Below are 15,129 nucleotides of genomic sequence, written 5' to 3'. Positions count from 1 at the left end.
TCTACGGCAGGTGGCTGGCTGCGGGAGCAGAGGATCGTGTTCCAAGAGATTTGTGGGAATTGTAGTTCACTCGTCTTCAAGTAAGAAAAAAAACACAAAACCATATAATTGCATTGGACTACAGCTCCCAGAATTCCTAGCGAAGAAACTTCGTGATACGGACATGCCGAAGGTTGTTTTAAATCTGAAGCACCAATTTCTTGTAGGGAACAAAAAAAAAAATCATCAGAATTTTGTAACGTTATACCCGAAAACAGAGTCTGGGGGATGATCCAGATTGAAACATTCGAAGATGATTTTATTAGTCCATTTCATTCGACATAGAGTGTTGGCAGATTTATAAAAGCTATAGAAGATGAAATAGGGAGCATTTAAAAAGGCTGTTTTACTGCAAGTGATCAATGTCCACACGATGATGATCTTGATCGTGACTCTTGAAAAATCGGGATGAGAATAATATTTCTGTTCAGAATGTTCATCTTCCTGCTACGCACCAAACTCTGAGCGGTTTTGAATCGTACAGTTAAAAAAAAAGTAAAATCAATCGAGCCCTTAAAATGGGACCATACCTAACACTTTCAATCTGCCTTTCTCAACTTGGTACCCTCAAAAGCTTCAGAAACATCTTTTGAAAACACCTGACCTAGGAACCACGTGGACAAGATTTGGGGCCGAAAGAGAAGATATATTTATAATTTAGAATATAGCTAGTTGATCTAGGCCATCACAATTCTTAAGCCTTAATTGCGCTTTTTATGACTGTGAGGATAAATTATGGGGGGGAGGGGGAAGAGGGGGGCTGCAATCTTGTGCACCTTAGAAAGGCCAAGGTATTTAAATGTAGTATATGTATGTAATATATACGGATGTGCCATCTGCACCCTAAAAAAAAGGACAGCAGGGCAGTGGCAGTTTTTGTGGAAGGTTCCGGAAGTGGCAGGTCACTACCAAGAAGACCCTGCCTGGTGGAAACAGCAATGAAGGCGGGCCTGCTTTCCTGGGTGAGCAGCAGTTCCCAAATAATTCATCAGAAAACTAACCTTATCTGTTTCTATCAGAGGTTTTTCCACCTTGGCTACTTTAAGATACGTGGACTTCAACTCCCAGCATGCAGGTGGCTGGCTGCGGGAGCAGAGGATCGTGTTCCAAGAGATTTGTGGGAATTGTAGTTCACTCGTCTTCAAGTAAGAAAAACAAAACAACCATATTGGACTACAGCTCCCAGAATTCCTAGCGAAGAAACTTCGTGATACGGACATGCCGAAGGTTGTTTTAAATCTGAAGCACCAATTTCTTGTAGGGTACAAAAAAAAATCATCAGAATTTTGTAACGTTATACCCGAAAACAGAGTCTGGGGGATGATCCAGATTGAAACATTCGAAGATGATTTTATTAGTCCATTTCATTCGACATAGAGTGTTGGCAGATTTATAAAAGCTATAGAAGATGAAATAGGGAGCATTTAGAAAGGCTGATTTACTGCAATTGATCAATGTCCACGCGATGATGATCTTGATCATGACTCTTGAAAAATCGGGATGAGAATAATATTTCTGCTCGTCAGTCATTTCGTGCTCCACTGACAGAAGCTGACAGCATTGGTTATTAAATTTTGTTTCAACCACAATAATTGGAGAGTGTTTTTAATAAATTCAGAACAAACTGTGTGGTGTAAATCCCATATTATATTGCAGCTTCTGTAATGGCAGTATGTCTATTGAACCTGAATTGAGTAATAATTTTATTTAAATAAAGTGCTCTGGTGACTTTGGGGTTCTTCAGAGCTCTTTATCTAGTTTGATACTTTAAAAAAATGGTGAGAAGTGGGGAAAACATGACAATATTTATCTAAAATGTATTAACTACAATGTTTTTCCAATATGCCATACCTTATAGGGACGCAGTGGCTCAGTGGGTTAGGACGCTGAGCTTGTCGATCAGAAGGTTAGCAGTTTGGCGGGTCGAATACTGAGTGCCCCATAACAGAGTGAGCACCTGTTACTCATCCCAGGTTCTGCAAACCTAGCAGTTTGAAAGCACGTAAAAATGCAAGTAGAAAAATAGGGACCACTACGGTGGGAAGGTAACAGCGTTCCGTGCGCCTTTGGCGTCTAGTCATGCTGGCCACATGACCACAGAGACGTCCTCGGACAAGCGCTGGCTCTTTGGCTTTGAAACGGAGATGAACACTGGCCCCTAGAGTTGGAAACGACTAGCACGCATGTGCGGGGGAACCTTTACCTTTTTATACCCTATGTAATATGCAAATATTAAAGGTAGAATATTAATCCTACATGTTCTTTAATTTCTTTATATACAGCTTGATGAAGAAATCTGAGGAAACCCCAAAGCTTATTCAGGGTTTTATGAAATCTAAACTCTTAATAAAATATTTCCCATTTCTGAATTTTCTTGGGTGAAAGCAGTTCTTGTTTAACATGCAAACAAATGTAGATTCTAATCTGAGTTTGACTTCCAAGGAAGTGGATAGGGTTCTCTGTGCTGTCAGCTTGTCAACCTATTTATGGGATCAGGGCTTCTGGATTGTAAAAGTGGCCAGGGAGACAATCTGTTGTTGGGTCCAGCAATAGTGTTGACCTCACTGAAGGTGGTACCATTGGCCGGGCATAGCCTTGAAATCAAATGTCCGTTTTTTTAGCATCTCCAAGTTATTTCTTCCTCAGCAGCTTTTTGAAAAAGTGCTAAGGCAAGTTAAACAAGCTCTGCTCTTTGACCTTAATTATTTGAATAGTACCTTGGGCTGACTTTCACTGATGCTTGAAATTGACAAGATCTAAATTAGCTACATACTGAAGGCTTTTGCCTTCTAACTCCCTTGCAGAGCAGGCTAGGCAAACAGCCAGGACTACCAATATACCTGTTTACTTATAATGTGTTCCTTTCTAATGAAAGTAAATATTGTGTGTGTCTCCTCCCCCACACACACTATTTTCCCTCCTTTCCAATTGTCCTTATTCTCTTTTGCCTGTTCAGATATCTGGTAATGTTCGGTGCACCCCCTCCTCAAAAAGCTGTCCTTCAATCCAACAGTTTTCAACAATTACCAACCAGTTTCCAATATCCCTTTTGGGGAAAGTTTGTTGAGCCGATAGTCAGTCTGCAGCTAATGAGAACCCTGGAGGAAATGGATTATCTAGACTCATTTCTGTCAGGTTTTAGCCTGGGATTTAGTACTGAGACAGCCTTGGTCACATTTGTCAATGACCTGTGGTAGAGCAAGGATGATAATGGCACATCCATCCTTGTGTTCCTTGATCGCACAGCGACTTTCAATACCATTGACCACAGTATCCATCTGAGCCAACTCTGTAGGTTGCATATTGGGGTGCTGTTTTACAATTCTCTCTTTTTTTCCAGAACCGGTCTAGTCAGTGTTGTTTGAGAAAGAGAGATCACTCTTTAGGCCCTTCCTGTGGGTACCAAAGGGTTTTTCTCTCTCCCGCCTCTTTGTTAACATCTACATGAAGCTTCTGGGTGAGGTCATCTGCCAGCTTGAGATTCAATGTAATTAGTATGCTTATGAATCTGTTATATTTTTTGTTCAAAGCTGGTATGCAGTTGGAATGAGGTCGTTCTGAACTTGCAGTTCCTGCTTGAAGAACTGGTGTTCAGCTTTGGCCAGAAAGGCCTTTGCACAACTCCATTTAGTGCCCCAGTTGCACCTTTTCCAAAACCACAGACCTGTACACAATAATTTATGCCCTAGTTACTTTGCAGCTTGACTACTGCAATGTGCTCTACATAGAGCTGCTCTTGAAGACTACCCAGAAGCTTCAACTGGTCCTGAATGCTGTGGCACGAATAGCGATGGGCATGCCCTGGTATGTCTATGTAACGTGTGCTTTGTGAGCTGCACTAGTTGCCAGTTTGCTTCCAGGTGCCATTTGAGGTGCTGGTTACTTATAAAACTCTACATGGCATACAGCCTGGTTACTTGGGGGATTACTAGTCTCTCACAGCACTTTTCCTGCAAATTCAATTGTGCAGGACCAGCACACTGTTTAAATAATGTGATCTATTGTGACCCTAAAAATATAACTTCTCTGCAGCAGCGCCCACCCTCTGGAATAAGATTACCCCAATATCTGGATGGCCCCCCACTCTGCTGTTGTTTAGAAGAGTCATGAAGATACGGTAGTATCAATAATAATAGGTGACTTGAGTACAATCTCAAAACATCTGGAGTATCACTTGAACACCACTGACATTGATAAAATCACCATCAGTCCATTGCAAAAGACAGCTATATTTGGAACAGCTTATATCTTGCAATGGTAGTTCTAGCACTATCAAACTACAGCTTCCTATGCCACGTCCTTGGGAAATGCTAAGTGGATAAAAATACCAAATCCAATCTAAACATCTGGCTGACTGCAATGAACCATAACAATTAATAGTCATAAGTCATATTATTATGGTTGATTGCATAGTCAGCAAGATGTTTAGACCAGATTTGGCATTATCCACCTACTGACCACTTTTGAAGAACTTAGGATAAGCAATTGCTGTTGTTTGATAGTGTTAAAGGTATTGTTGCAGGATGAAAGCTGGTCCAAATAAAGCTGCCTTATTATTTGTTATTATTATTTGTGTCCAAGGAATTATTTGGTAGAAAATGAGACAAAATGCTAATATATGAAGGCAAGCTACTAAAATAAACAATCATAATAAACAGAAATTAAACTGTAGATGTTAATTCTATTTATTTTTTTGCACTAGTCACTCTACAGAGTTACAAAGCCATAATGGAAAGTTTAACAAATTGTTGGTATTAAAGAATAATAAAGTAAGTAGACTTTTGTCAACTTGGGGCAAGTAAGTGTGAAGCATCCATTTTATTTCACTGCAAGAACTTGATATTCACCAGTCATGAGTGTGGAAGTTGCAGACCTTAAGGAGTTCTTCATAAGAAAACAGAAAAAAAGTAAGAATTAAGAGACAGATCTAAATAAATTATTCTACAATAGCACAGATTGGCCCACAAACTGTTTAATCATTATAGAATCTTTTGGTGTACTGACTATTCCAGCCCCAGTTTGAATCCCTGCCATCCCAAGATAACTAGAGCATGTCAGATTGGGGAGGCTGAAGCATGGCATCTTTTAAAAGACAACTCGTGTGAAATAATGGAGCTGTGGGGAGAGAAACCATGAAAATATTTATCTAACCACTTGATAGCTATGTGTTTAATTCCACATTAGTCTACAAATTGTTGGGAGCATGGAAACAAAAAAGACATATTCTATAGATAATGAGACTGAAAAAAGACCTTCAAAAGGTGCCTATTCTATTCTGCATCATTAAAATATCATCACTATAAGTGCTTTTAAATTATTCCATAGTAGTGTTAGGTTCTATTAATTATTTTTTAAAAAAGAAACAACAGCCCTACATTAAGAACCTACATTAGGTCTTATCTCGCTGCGATAAGGGTGGCGAGGTCTAATCACTTCGCTACCCTTATCGCGTCCGCAGATAATCGCCCGGCCGCTCTGTTTAGGGTGACTCGCTCCCTCCTTAATCAGGAGGTGAGGGAGGAACCCTTGCAGGGTCGTGCCGAGGAGTTTAACAATTATCTGTCGGACAAAATCGCTCGGATTCGGACCGGTCTGGACTCTGACTGGGCAGAGTCTGGCGATCAGGACACGGGCGGTCTTGTCGATATCACCTGGGAGGAGTTTGATTCTGTGACTCCGGAGGAAGTGGACAGGATTATGGGGAGACTGAGCTCCACCACATGTTTATTGGACCCGTGCCCTTCCTGGCTGGTTTATGCAGCCCGGGAGAGGACACGCAGCTGGTTCCAAGCAGTTATATCAGCTTCTTTGAGTGAGGGTAGCTTCCCTGCCGTCTTGAAAGAGGCGGTGGTGAGGCCTCTGCTCAAGAAGCCTGCCTTGGACCCAGCTGTATTGAACAACTTTCGTCCGGTCTCCAACCTTCGCTTTCTTGCGAAGGTTGTTGAGAGTGTGGTGGTGCATCAGCTCCCTTTGGTCCTGGATGAAGCGGATTATCTAGACCCGTACCAATCGGGTTTCAGGCCCGGGCACAGCACGGAGACGGCATTGGTCGCACTGGTGAATGATCTCTGGAGGGCTCGGGACAGGGGTTATTCCTCTGTTCTAGTCCTATTAGACCTCTCAGCGGCTTTCGATACCATCGACCATGGTATCCTGCTGTGGCGTCTCAGGGGATTGGGAGTGGGAGGCACGGTCTTACAGTGGTTCTCCTCCTATCTCCAGGGACGCTCGCAGTCGGTGTTGACAGGAGGGCAGAGGTCGACCGCGAGGTCTCTCGTTTGTGGAGTTCCTCAGGGGTCGGTCCTCTCGCCTCTCCTGTTCAACATCTACATGAAACCGCTGGGTGAGATCATTCGTGGCTTTGGAGTTGGGTATCATCAGTATGCTGATGATACCCAGCTTTTTCTTTCGACCCCAAACCACCCCAGTGATGCCCTCAACGTGATGTCCCGTTGCCTGGAGGCGGTTCGGGTCTGGATGGGGAGGAACAGACTTCAACTCAACCCCGACAAGACCGAGTGGCTTTGCATACCTTCATCCCAGGTCTATTCAGATATCCCATCTCTTTCTATGGGGGGTGAATTATTACCCCCCCCGTAGATAGGGCTCGCAACTTGGGAGTCCTCCTAGATTCACGGCTCACCTTGGAAGATCACATGGTGGCTGTGACTAGGGGGGCTTTCGCCCAGGTTCGCCTGGTGCGCCAGTTGCGGCCCTATCTAAGCCGGGATGATTTATGCACGGTCACTCATGCGCTCGTGACCTCTCGTCTGGACTACTGCAACGCTCTCTACATGGGGCTTCCCTTGAGGACCACCCGGAGGCTCCAACTGGTACAGAATGCAGCCGCGAGAGTTGTGTTGGGAGTCTCCCGATACTCCCACATTACACCTCTGCTCCGTGAGCTGCATTGGTTGCCAGTTGTCTTCCGGGTGAGATTCAAGGTACTAGTAATGGTGTTTAAAGCCCTACATGGCAGGGGTCCGGAGTACCTTAGGGAACACCTGCTGCCGGCATCAACTTCCCTCCGCTCTGTACGTTCCCACAGAGAGGGCCTCCTCAGGGTGCCACCGGTCAGAGAATGTAGATTGGTGGCCCCCAGGGGGAGATCTTTCTCTGTGGGCGCCCCAGAATTATGGAACCAGCTACCAGTTGAGCTCCGGACGGCGCCCGATCTCCGCTCCTTCTGCCGCGACCTAAAAACATACTTGTTCGAACAAGCCGACCTGGCCTGAGGGGGGATTGGGGGGGGGTTATTATTATTTTATTGGGGTTATTTATTATGTATTAATTGTTCTTTTAACGGGCATGTATTTAATTATTTTTAACTTTTGTAATTTTGTATTTTATTCTTGCCCTGTACACCGCCCTGAGTCCTTCAGGAGAAGGGCGGTATAGAAATATTAATAAATTAAATTAAATTAATTAAATGTGTGTGTGTGTATCTGTTTGTGTGTGTGCATGCATGCGTGCGCACTCGCACGTGCCTTAAAGTCACTTTTGACTCCTGGCAACTGCCTGGACTAGTCCCTACAATTTTCTTGGAAAGTGACCTTCTTCCTGGGGCTGAGAGAGAATTGGTCCAAGGTCACCCAGCTGGCTTCATGCCTAAAGTATAACTAAAACTCATGGTTTCCTGGTTTCTAGCCTGGTGCCGTAGCCACTAGACCAAACTAGTTCTGACAGACTAAGTAGTATAAACTTATATTATTTGTGATGGGAAACATCACCAAAACAAGGTACAGGGTTAGTTACAATGTCTAGAAATGCCCTCCCACATCCTGTTTTCCATTCTGACAGAGTTACATTTATAATCAGCTTGAAAGGAAATTTCTACCACTGAAATGGATGAATGTCATTCATCTTAATCTAAGATTGTTACCTGAAGATGAACATTTGGCAAGTCCTTCAAGAGACTGCATATATTTCACCCCAAGATATTCCTCAAAGGTAACTTCACTTGGAACAGCTAAGCATTCTGTGCCATCTTTGAACAAACTATCTTTGGCTTCAGATTGGAACATCTGGAAGACATCGTTCTCAGTCCCATGCCTTCCAAATTTTTTCTGTAAAAATTAACAAAAGCAGGATTTCAGTAGTTATCATAATATTAATAAATAGGTTTCCAGTGAGTGTATCAAATTTATTGTATTTGGTACTATTTCTCCTTTTTATTTGTGCTTGTCATTTATTGAGGAATTTTATTATTGGAATATTATGGATGCTTCTCGCGACCAACTCATCACAGCCAAGTCACTGTGGCCAATTTGCCATGGCCAAATCACCACAGCCAACTCTCCATAGGGCAAGAGTCATACTAATGAAAGAAATGGTGGAACAGAATCATTAAATAAAGAATTCAAAGGAGGGACAAAATGAAATGTGAATGACAAAAATTAAAATCATTTTTAATTATTTTAAATAACTAAATTGAATTGTTGAATTGTCCAATGGCAAGTTGTCCTGCACTGAGTTGGCCATAGCGGGTTGGACACAATGTTCAATCTATGAAAGCTGACCCACATCTTTCCCATGTATATATGCTACATAACTTTACTATTAAACATAATAGTCTTAATTCAGAGATTACCTGTTGCTCAAGTACCACTTTTTTAACCACTTCTGCTCGTTCAGGTCTTGATACTACTGCATGATTGCAAACTTGGGCCAAGCCACATCTAACATATTCATCAGGACGACAACGTTCACCATTTAGGTTCAGAAGAACAAAATCAGAAGACGTTAAGCCACTTGCCCAAGCAGGTCTGTTCTCACCTATAAAAATGATTAAAATCATTAACAAGAATAAGGACTCCCTGCATCACTATGCATATATTTTCCTTATTAGCCCAACTCCACAGAAAGGAGATATGGAACTTTGCCAGCTGCCCCCCCTCCAATGCCATTTTGTATCCCATTAGCGATACAGTCCATACAACAATGTAATAGTTCCAAACTTCTTTGGAGTGGTGGGTATACATGACATTTTGTCAGCATGTTCATATTTATTTATTAAACATATGGCATATACATAGACCAGCAATATATATTAACATTTCATCTAGATCAGCATATTCATAAAATGACTACCATGGAAACATAGACAGAAAATACCTAAGCAGAGATACTCCCCAGCTGTTCCTTTCACCAAATGCTCACTACAATAACCAGCTTTTGTTTGGTATTTTGTCTTTTGTTCTGGACAACTGTGCACATTCTAATGAACAAAGGCATGGGCTGAAGCTCTTTTTTATCTTTCAGGACACAGAATCCAGAGGCATTCTTGGACATAAATGCAATGTTTTACTTTGTAGCTTAAGAGCTCTCTCTCTCTCTCTCTCTCTCTCTCTCTCTCTCTCTCTCTCTCTCTCTCTGTCTGTGTGTGTGTGTGTGTGTGTGTTTGTGTGTGTGTGTGTGTGTGTGTGTGTAGAAAGGAAGAAAGAATATAATTAAATAATTATAATAATTAAACTCTTTGCTCTCAGTGACCACTCTAGCAAAGTCATCTCCTTAACAAAGCTGCTAGTAGTAAGAAAAATAATCTAAGAATGTAACAGTAAAATTCATACATTTACCTGCAATATAAAAAGTCCAAGATGGTATGATATGGTTATAGATTGCATGACAAAATGGGCTACTAATTTTGGATATAATATTGAGATGTATACTTGGGAGACTTGAATTATGTGGCTGACAATAAAAACCAGAGTCCACTGAGAGCAATGTGTAAGCTAAGGAGAAACAGACTACACTCTGAGATAAAAGACATTTTACTTCCAAATAATTCAGCCAATTCTAGAATCTCCATGAAACAGAATATCTACATACAACATGAGCTGGTAGACTAAGAAAATACTATGCAAAGAAGTTTGCCAAAAGAGACTGTAAAGCCAAAGTTGTTTGGAGAGAAGGGGAAACTGTCTTAAAGAAGCAAAAGCAGAAATAAAAGCAAAATCCAGCAGGTCTACAAAACTAAGAAATTGGAAAATGTTGTAAATTGGCTTCTACTAGGCCAATAAAAATATCTGGATGTGAGTTAAATTAGATGTAGAAGTAGAATATGTTTATGTTAGTAAATTTTACACTGCATGCGTATCTATGAAGCAATAATGAAAACTGCTTGAGGATGAAATTTATTTCTACTTGTCTCTCCTGCTTGTGCTGAAACCTTTCAAAACTAACATTTCAGACATTGAATATTTCCAGGTATAAATTGATTTGTTAGAACTTCTTAGATAAAATTGTCCACATCTTATCCACAGATCAACAGTAAGCCATCATTAACTAACATACCCATTATACAGGTAGTCCTCATTTAACAAGTGTATTTGGGATTTGAATTTCCATTGTTAAGTGATACAATTATAATGCTTAATGACTGTGCTGCTTCATAACACAACACTGATAATCCTCCAGGACCATTGGTTGTTAAGCAAGGACCTCACATGAAGTCAACTTCCTGTTGACCTCCAACAAGAAAAATCAATGGGGAACTGGCAGAAAATTGCAAGTCATTCTTTTTCTGTGTCACTCACAAGCAGGTTGATGGGCAAGAGCTACATGCAGGTGAGACCTGTACTATGCAGACAGATGGATAGGTAGGCACTACAGAGTATCAGCAGGGGGTGTGGATGCATACTGCAGAGTGCAGATGGGGAAATACATAGTGGAGTCTGGGCAGGATGCTGGTGGGTGAGCAGGCACCACGGAGTACAGGTGGGTGGTATGAGCAGATGCACACTACGGAGAACAGATGGGTAAGCAGATATTATGCAATAGAGATCCCCATGCCGCCCAAGAGTTCCTTAGAAGAAAAAGGGGAGAGGAGACAAAGTATTTGAGGCATGTAGCAATGGGAGATTTTTCTTTTTTCTGTGCTGCTCTAAGGTTTTCAAAAACACAGATGCTTGAATTTTCTGCCTGATATCCCAGAATTACTTGGCCAGCCTTAGTATTCTGCATCTTGACTTGAGTAAGTGCATTCAACTTTGTCTAGTACAACTCCAGCACCCCAGTACTTCTTATTTTATAGGATGACGCTTTCTAATGCAATGTGATTCTGGACCACAGTTAATTTATCTTATAAACATTATCGTTATATTTTTATTATAATTAATTATTATATATTATATTATGTTTCTATATTGGTTATATTATTACCATTCTTTTGATTATGCCTGACAACCTTCATCAGTCTACTGTTTCTCAACTATCAAAACTAAGATGATCAACACTTTATATTTATTTTTATGATTCCATACCTTCTGTGACCTCAGTAATGGTGGTATGTTTAACAAAAGCTACATCTCCTGCTTCAGTCAAGCATCTGGAAAATACAACCAAAGAAAAGGGTAAGTAGCACATTTCATTTCTTGCCTTCCATAGGTTCCTCATCTGAAAAATGTTTCAAAAATAATTCAAAACCAATAGCCATTTAAGCATTCCTGCACTGTTTTCATTTGTTGTTAGCTGCGAAGTCATGTCCGACCCATCGCGACCCTATGGACAATGTTTCTCTAGGCCTTCCTGTCCTCTACCATCTTCTGGAGTCCATTTAAGCTCACACCTACTGTTTTCATAGAATTTTAATTTGGAATTAAGAAGAATTATAAATAGTTGTGAACTGCAAAGGTTATGCCCTGTTTCTTTATGATATTACAGTAATATGGCTGGGATTGCTTCCTACATGTTAATATAAAATATTTAATGGCTAGATACAAAGACAATATAATATGGTTATATTGTGGGATAGTAGTTATCAGTATACCACTAGGTGGGGCAGTAGCTGCATCCAAAGAGGACTTCCAATCTAGTTTCAGTATTAAGGCTTTGTCCTGCAGCGTGTGTGACAATACCTATAATAATAATAATAAAAGACTATAATAAGACTATTCATATGATTCTGTGCAGAGCCTCCACTAACTTATCACAATCAGATTTCAAGGAAGATTCCAGCAGACAGAATCATGTTTGGAAAGTACACTACAGAATCTTGTATCTGCCTAGGATTCTCAGTCCTAGGCATTATTTAAAATGTTATTGTTTTAGTAGTTTCATATCTCCAAAATAATAAAATAAAATATAAAAATGAATATTTTTAAAAATTAGGTGGTAGAGTGACAAATTAAGACAAAACACACAATGATTTGGAATTAATCCCTTATAAGATTTCCTGTGGAAGAATTCAGGAATTGCTTTGGTAATTCTAAAATCTCAAGATAAGCTGTTCCTAGATCAGTTTTACTCTACATGAGGGTGAAGGGTTACGTTTTCTTCCCCTCCAGTATGCTGACTTCTATGAGCCATCTGAAACTATTTGTTCTGACAGTTTACTCTTTTGCATTTACTATCTCAGTTGATTAGACTTTTTAATTCCCACAAATATATAACACATAGATCTGTTATTAGAGGTTAACATCTACAGGAAGGAATCCTGAACTGCAAGTGGAAAATGAAGAATGATCAACAAGTGTCTTCTCCTTCATCTATCACGGGGGTGGGAAACTGTGGCCCTTTTATGGCTTGTGGACTTCAACTCCCAGAATTCCTAGCTCAGGAATTCTGGGAGTTGAATCTCCAAGTCCTAAAGGGGCTATTGTTCCCCACCTCTGATTGTATTCCAAGGAACAGCAACCTACCGAAGAGCACCGATATAACCATAGTATATTTCATTGCTGTTAGGTTTACACTTGTGTTTCTGAGAGAGGCCACCTTCACCACCGCTGCCTCTGCACAGTTTGCACAATGGAGACTCAGGAGGTGCTCCTGGTGCACAGCTTTCTGTGAAGAATGTATCTAGCATGGGATGAGAGAACAAACATTTTAATACTTGTGTTTATATTCTTATATAGTAACATACCCCAACTGGTTGTCTAGTGTTGGATTTCAGTTTGCGTAATCTCCAGAAAGCATGGTAAATGCATCAGATTAGGGGGTCTAGCAACCGTGTAGTTGTAATAAAATATTGACACACCAGATCTTCAAAATCTGGACCCAAACCAAAAATATTGTTATTGGAAAGCATGGCCAGCTTAAAAATGTAAGCTTCAAAATTCTGTCTTTTCATCATATGTAACTGATTTTATCCATTACAAATTAAGGAAATATCAACAGCGTAGTTCATCAAGAGGAACTGAAATGAACACACATAATTTGCTCTCAGCCATAATAGATTAAACAGAAAAGACTATGCTTGTACTTCATATAAATCATTTTCAAAGAATGACCAGCTTCAGTAAAGAGGATCAATTGCAGAGGTAATAAGGTGATCACCAGTTTATCTTCTGGAAAAAAGTACATTTTGTGATTGGCTGTGTTCAAAAAGTAGCCATTTTATGAAAGGCAAGTCTTCCCATTGATAGCCATTTTGTGAGGATACACAAAACATACCTTCACAAATCAGAACGACTCTGGGATCACGTTTTCTGACTAATAAATTTTCTAATAAAAACCTATCATAGACATATATGTCTCTCCTAGCTACAATGGATACTTTGAGATATGTCTAACAGCACCCCAAAATAATCTATAATTCTCCAGAAACACAGCTGCATTCCTCAAAATGTGAACAATGAAACTGTTTTTAACTGACTGCTCATGCTTTTAGTCAGAAAAATAAATTATTAATTAGAGTTCACTTTACCCATCTTTTAAATAATATAGGTGATGTGTCAGAATTTTCAGAAATATAGCAGTTACGGCTAATCATTGAAGGAAAAAAACAATAAAAATGTTTTTCATTTAATTTTCATCAGGAATTCCATTTTAGATAAAAATTGAAAAATTGAATTAGGAATAGCTTTCATAATGTTTATTGCTTTCTGGTGTTCAGTTTATCTCATAAATTTCAAGGCAGTAGTCTAATATTGCAAAATTCCTTTTACACTCCTTTATTATCTTAGCAGAATACTATTTTAAGGACTGATATACACATATCTTAAGAAGCATTTTAATTAGGGGCAGGGCATGTAAAATGTCTTATTTAAAAACATTTTGAGTGTGATAATTTTACTAAAAGTTCACTAAATCTCTAGTGCAAAATGTCCTGTTTTGAGTTCTTTGGGGAAAAGTCTGAAACTCTTTTCACCAAAAATGTGCTCAAGACATTTAGATCAAACATTTTGCTCACCCCTAATATTTATGTTATTTTATTTTATTTTATTTTTAAAAAGTAATAGAAGAAAAGAACTCTAGGATAGTCTCTGAAACGTTACCAAAAAGGTGTGCCAAAGTGAGAATCTGCTTCATGCATAATGGCATAGCAGAACTTTGATTCTTAGAGAAAAGGAAACTATGAAAATCTCCACGGACTATTCTTCCTTACTATCATTATTAATATTGCTAATGTTGCTCTTTCCACTAACAAAAAAAATTGGATGTACTGATGCCCCCATTTTTAAAAGAGTAAAGCATTTTCATTTCTAACACAAGAAGGGCTGTGAATTCAAATCCATGCTGGGTAAAAAAAATGTTTTTTTTTAGCTTGAGTGCTTATCAGAGGATAAAAGTACTGTATTAATCAACCCAATACATAAATGCACAAATGAAGATGGGACAGGACAGGACAGAACAGGACAGGACAGAATAGGGAAAGGAAAGGAAAGGAAAGGAAAGGAAAGGAAAGGAAAGGAAAGGAAAGGAAAGGAAAGGAAAGGAAAGGAAAGGAAAGGAAAGGAAAGGAAAGGAAAGGAAAGGAAAGGAAAGGAAATTTACATAAGACCCCTTTCCAAAGTAGCAAATATAAATATTTTCCATGTATAGCCTATCATTTTTTCTTTCTTTTTCCATGCAAAATATTTGTTATGGGGAAGGGGAGAGACACAATTACTACCTAACCGTTTGTAATCCTTTAGAACTACAGGAGTTGTTGCCCTAGAACAGGGGTTCTTAACCAGGGGTGCTTGCACCTCCTGAGGGTACGAGACAATATTCCAAGGGGTGCGAAAACTTGGGTTTTCAAAATTATAGTGTATATGCATAATTTGTTGCCATTATCAAAGAATGCCGACTGGTGGCCCCCAGGGGGAGAGCGTTCTCTGTGGGTGCACCGGACTTATGGAACCATCTTCCGGTAGAGCTCCGGATGGCGCC

The 15,129-nt window shown here is 39.9% G+C and overlaps 1 protein-coding gene across 1 annotated transcript in view; it reads right to left on the bottom strand.

The window, feature by feature from the left end:
- Window positions 1–4,706: 4,706 nt before the first annotated feature.
- The window catches only part of TF (transferrin), a 33,299-nt gene continuing 22,876 nt past the window's right edge, over window positions 4,707–15,129 (bottom strand). The window contains exons 13-17 of the mRNA XM_083364999.1: window positions 12,678–12,834; window positions 11,301–11,365; window positions 8,630–8,814; window positions 7,922–8,105; window positions 4,707–4,923 (exon numbers count right to left, since the gene is read on the bottom strand). Of these exons, the coding sequence (XP_083221125.1) occupies window positions 4,883–4,923; window positions 7,922–8,105; window positions 8,630–8,814; window positions 11,301–11,365; window positions 12,678–12,834 (632 nt within the window). The 3' untranslated portion in view covers window positions 4,707–4,882. The remainder of the gene's footprint in view (window positions 4,924–7,921; window positions 8,106–8,629; window positions 8,815–11,300; window positions 11,366–12,677; window positions 12,835–15,129) is intronic.

Source organism: Vipera ursinii (genome assembly GCF_947247035.1).
Source record: "Vipera ursinii genome assembly, chromosome: 5".
Lineage (NCBI taxonomy): Eukaryota > Metazoa > Chordata > Lepidosauria > Squamata > Viperidae > Vipera > Vipera ursinii.
This window is presented reverse-complemented; position numbering and strand designations above follow the sequence as displayed.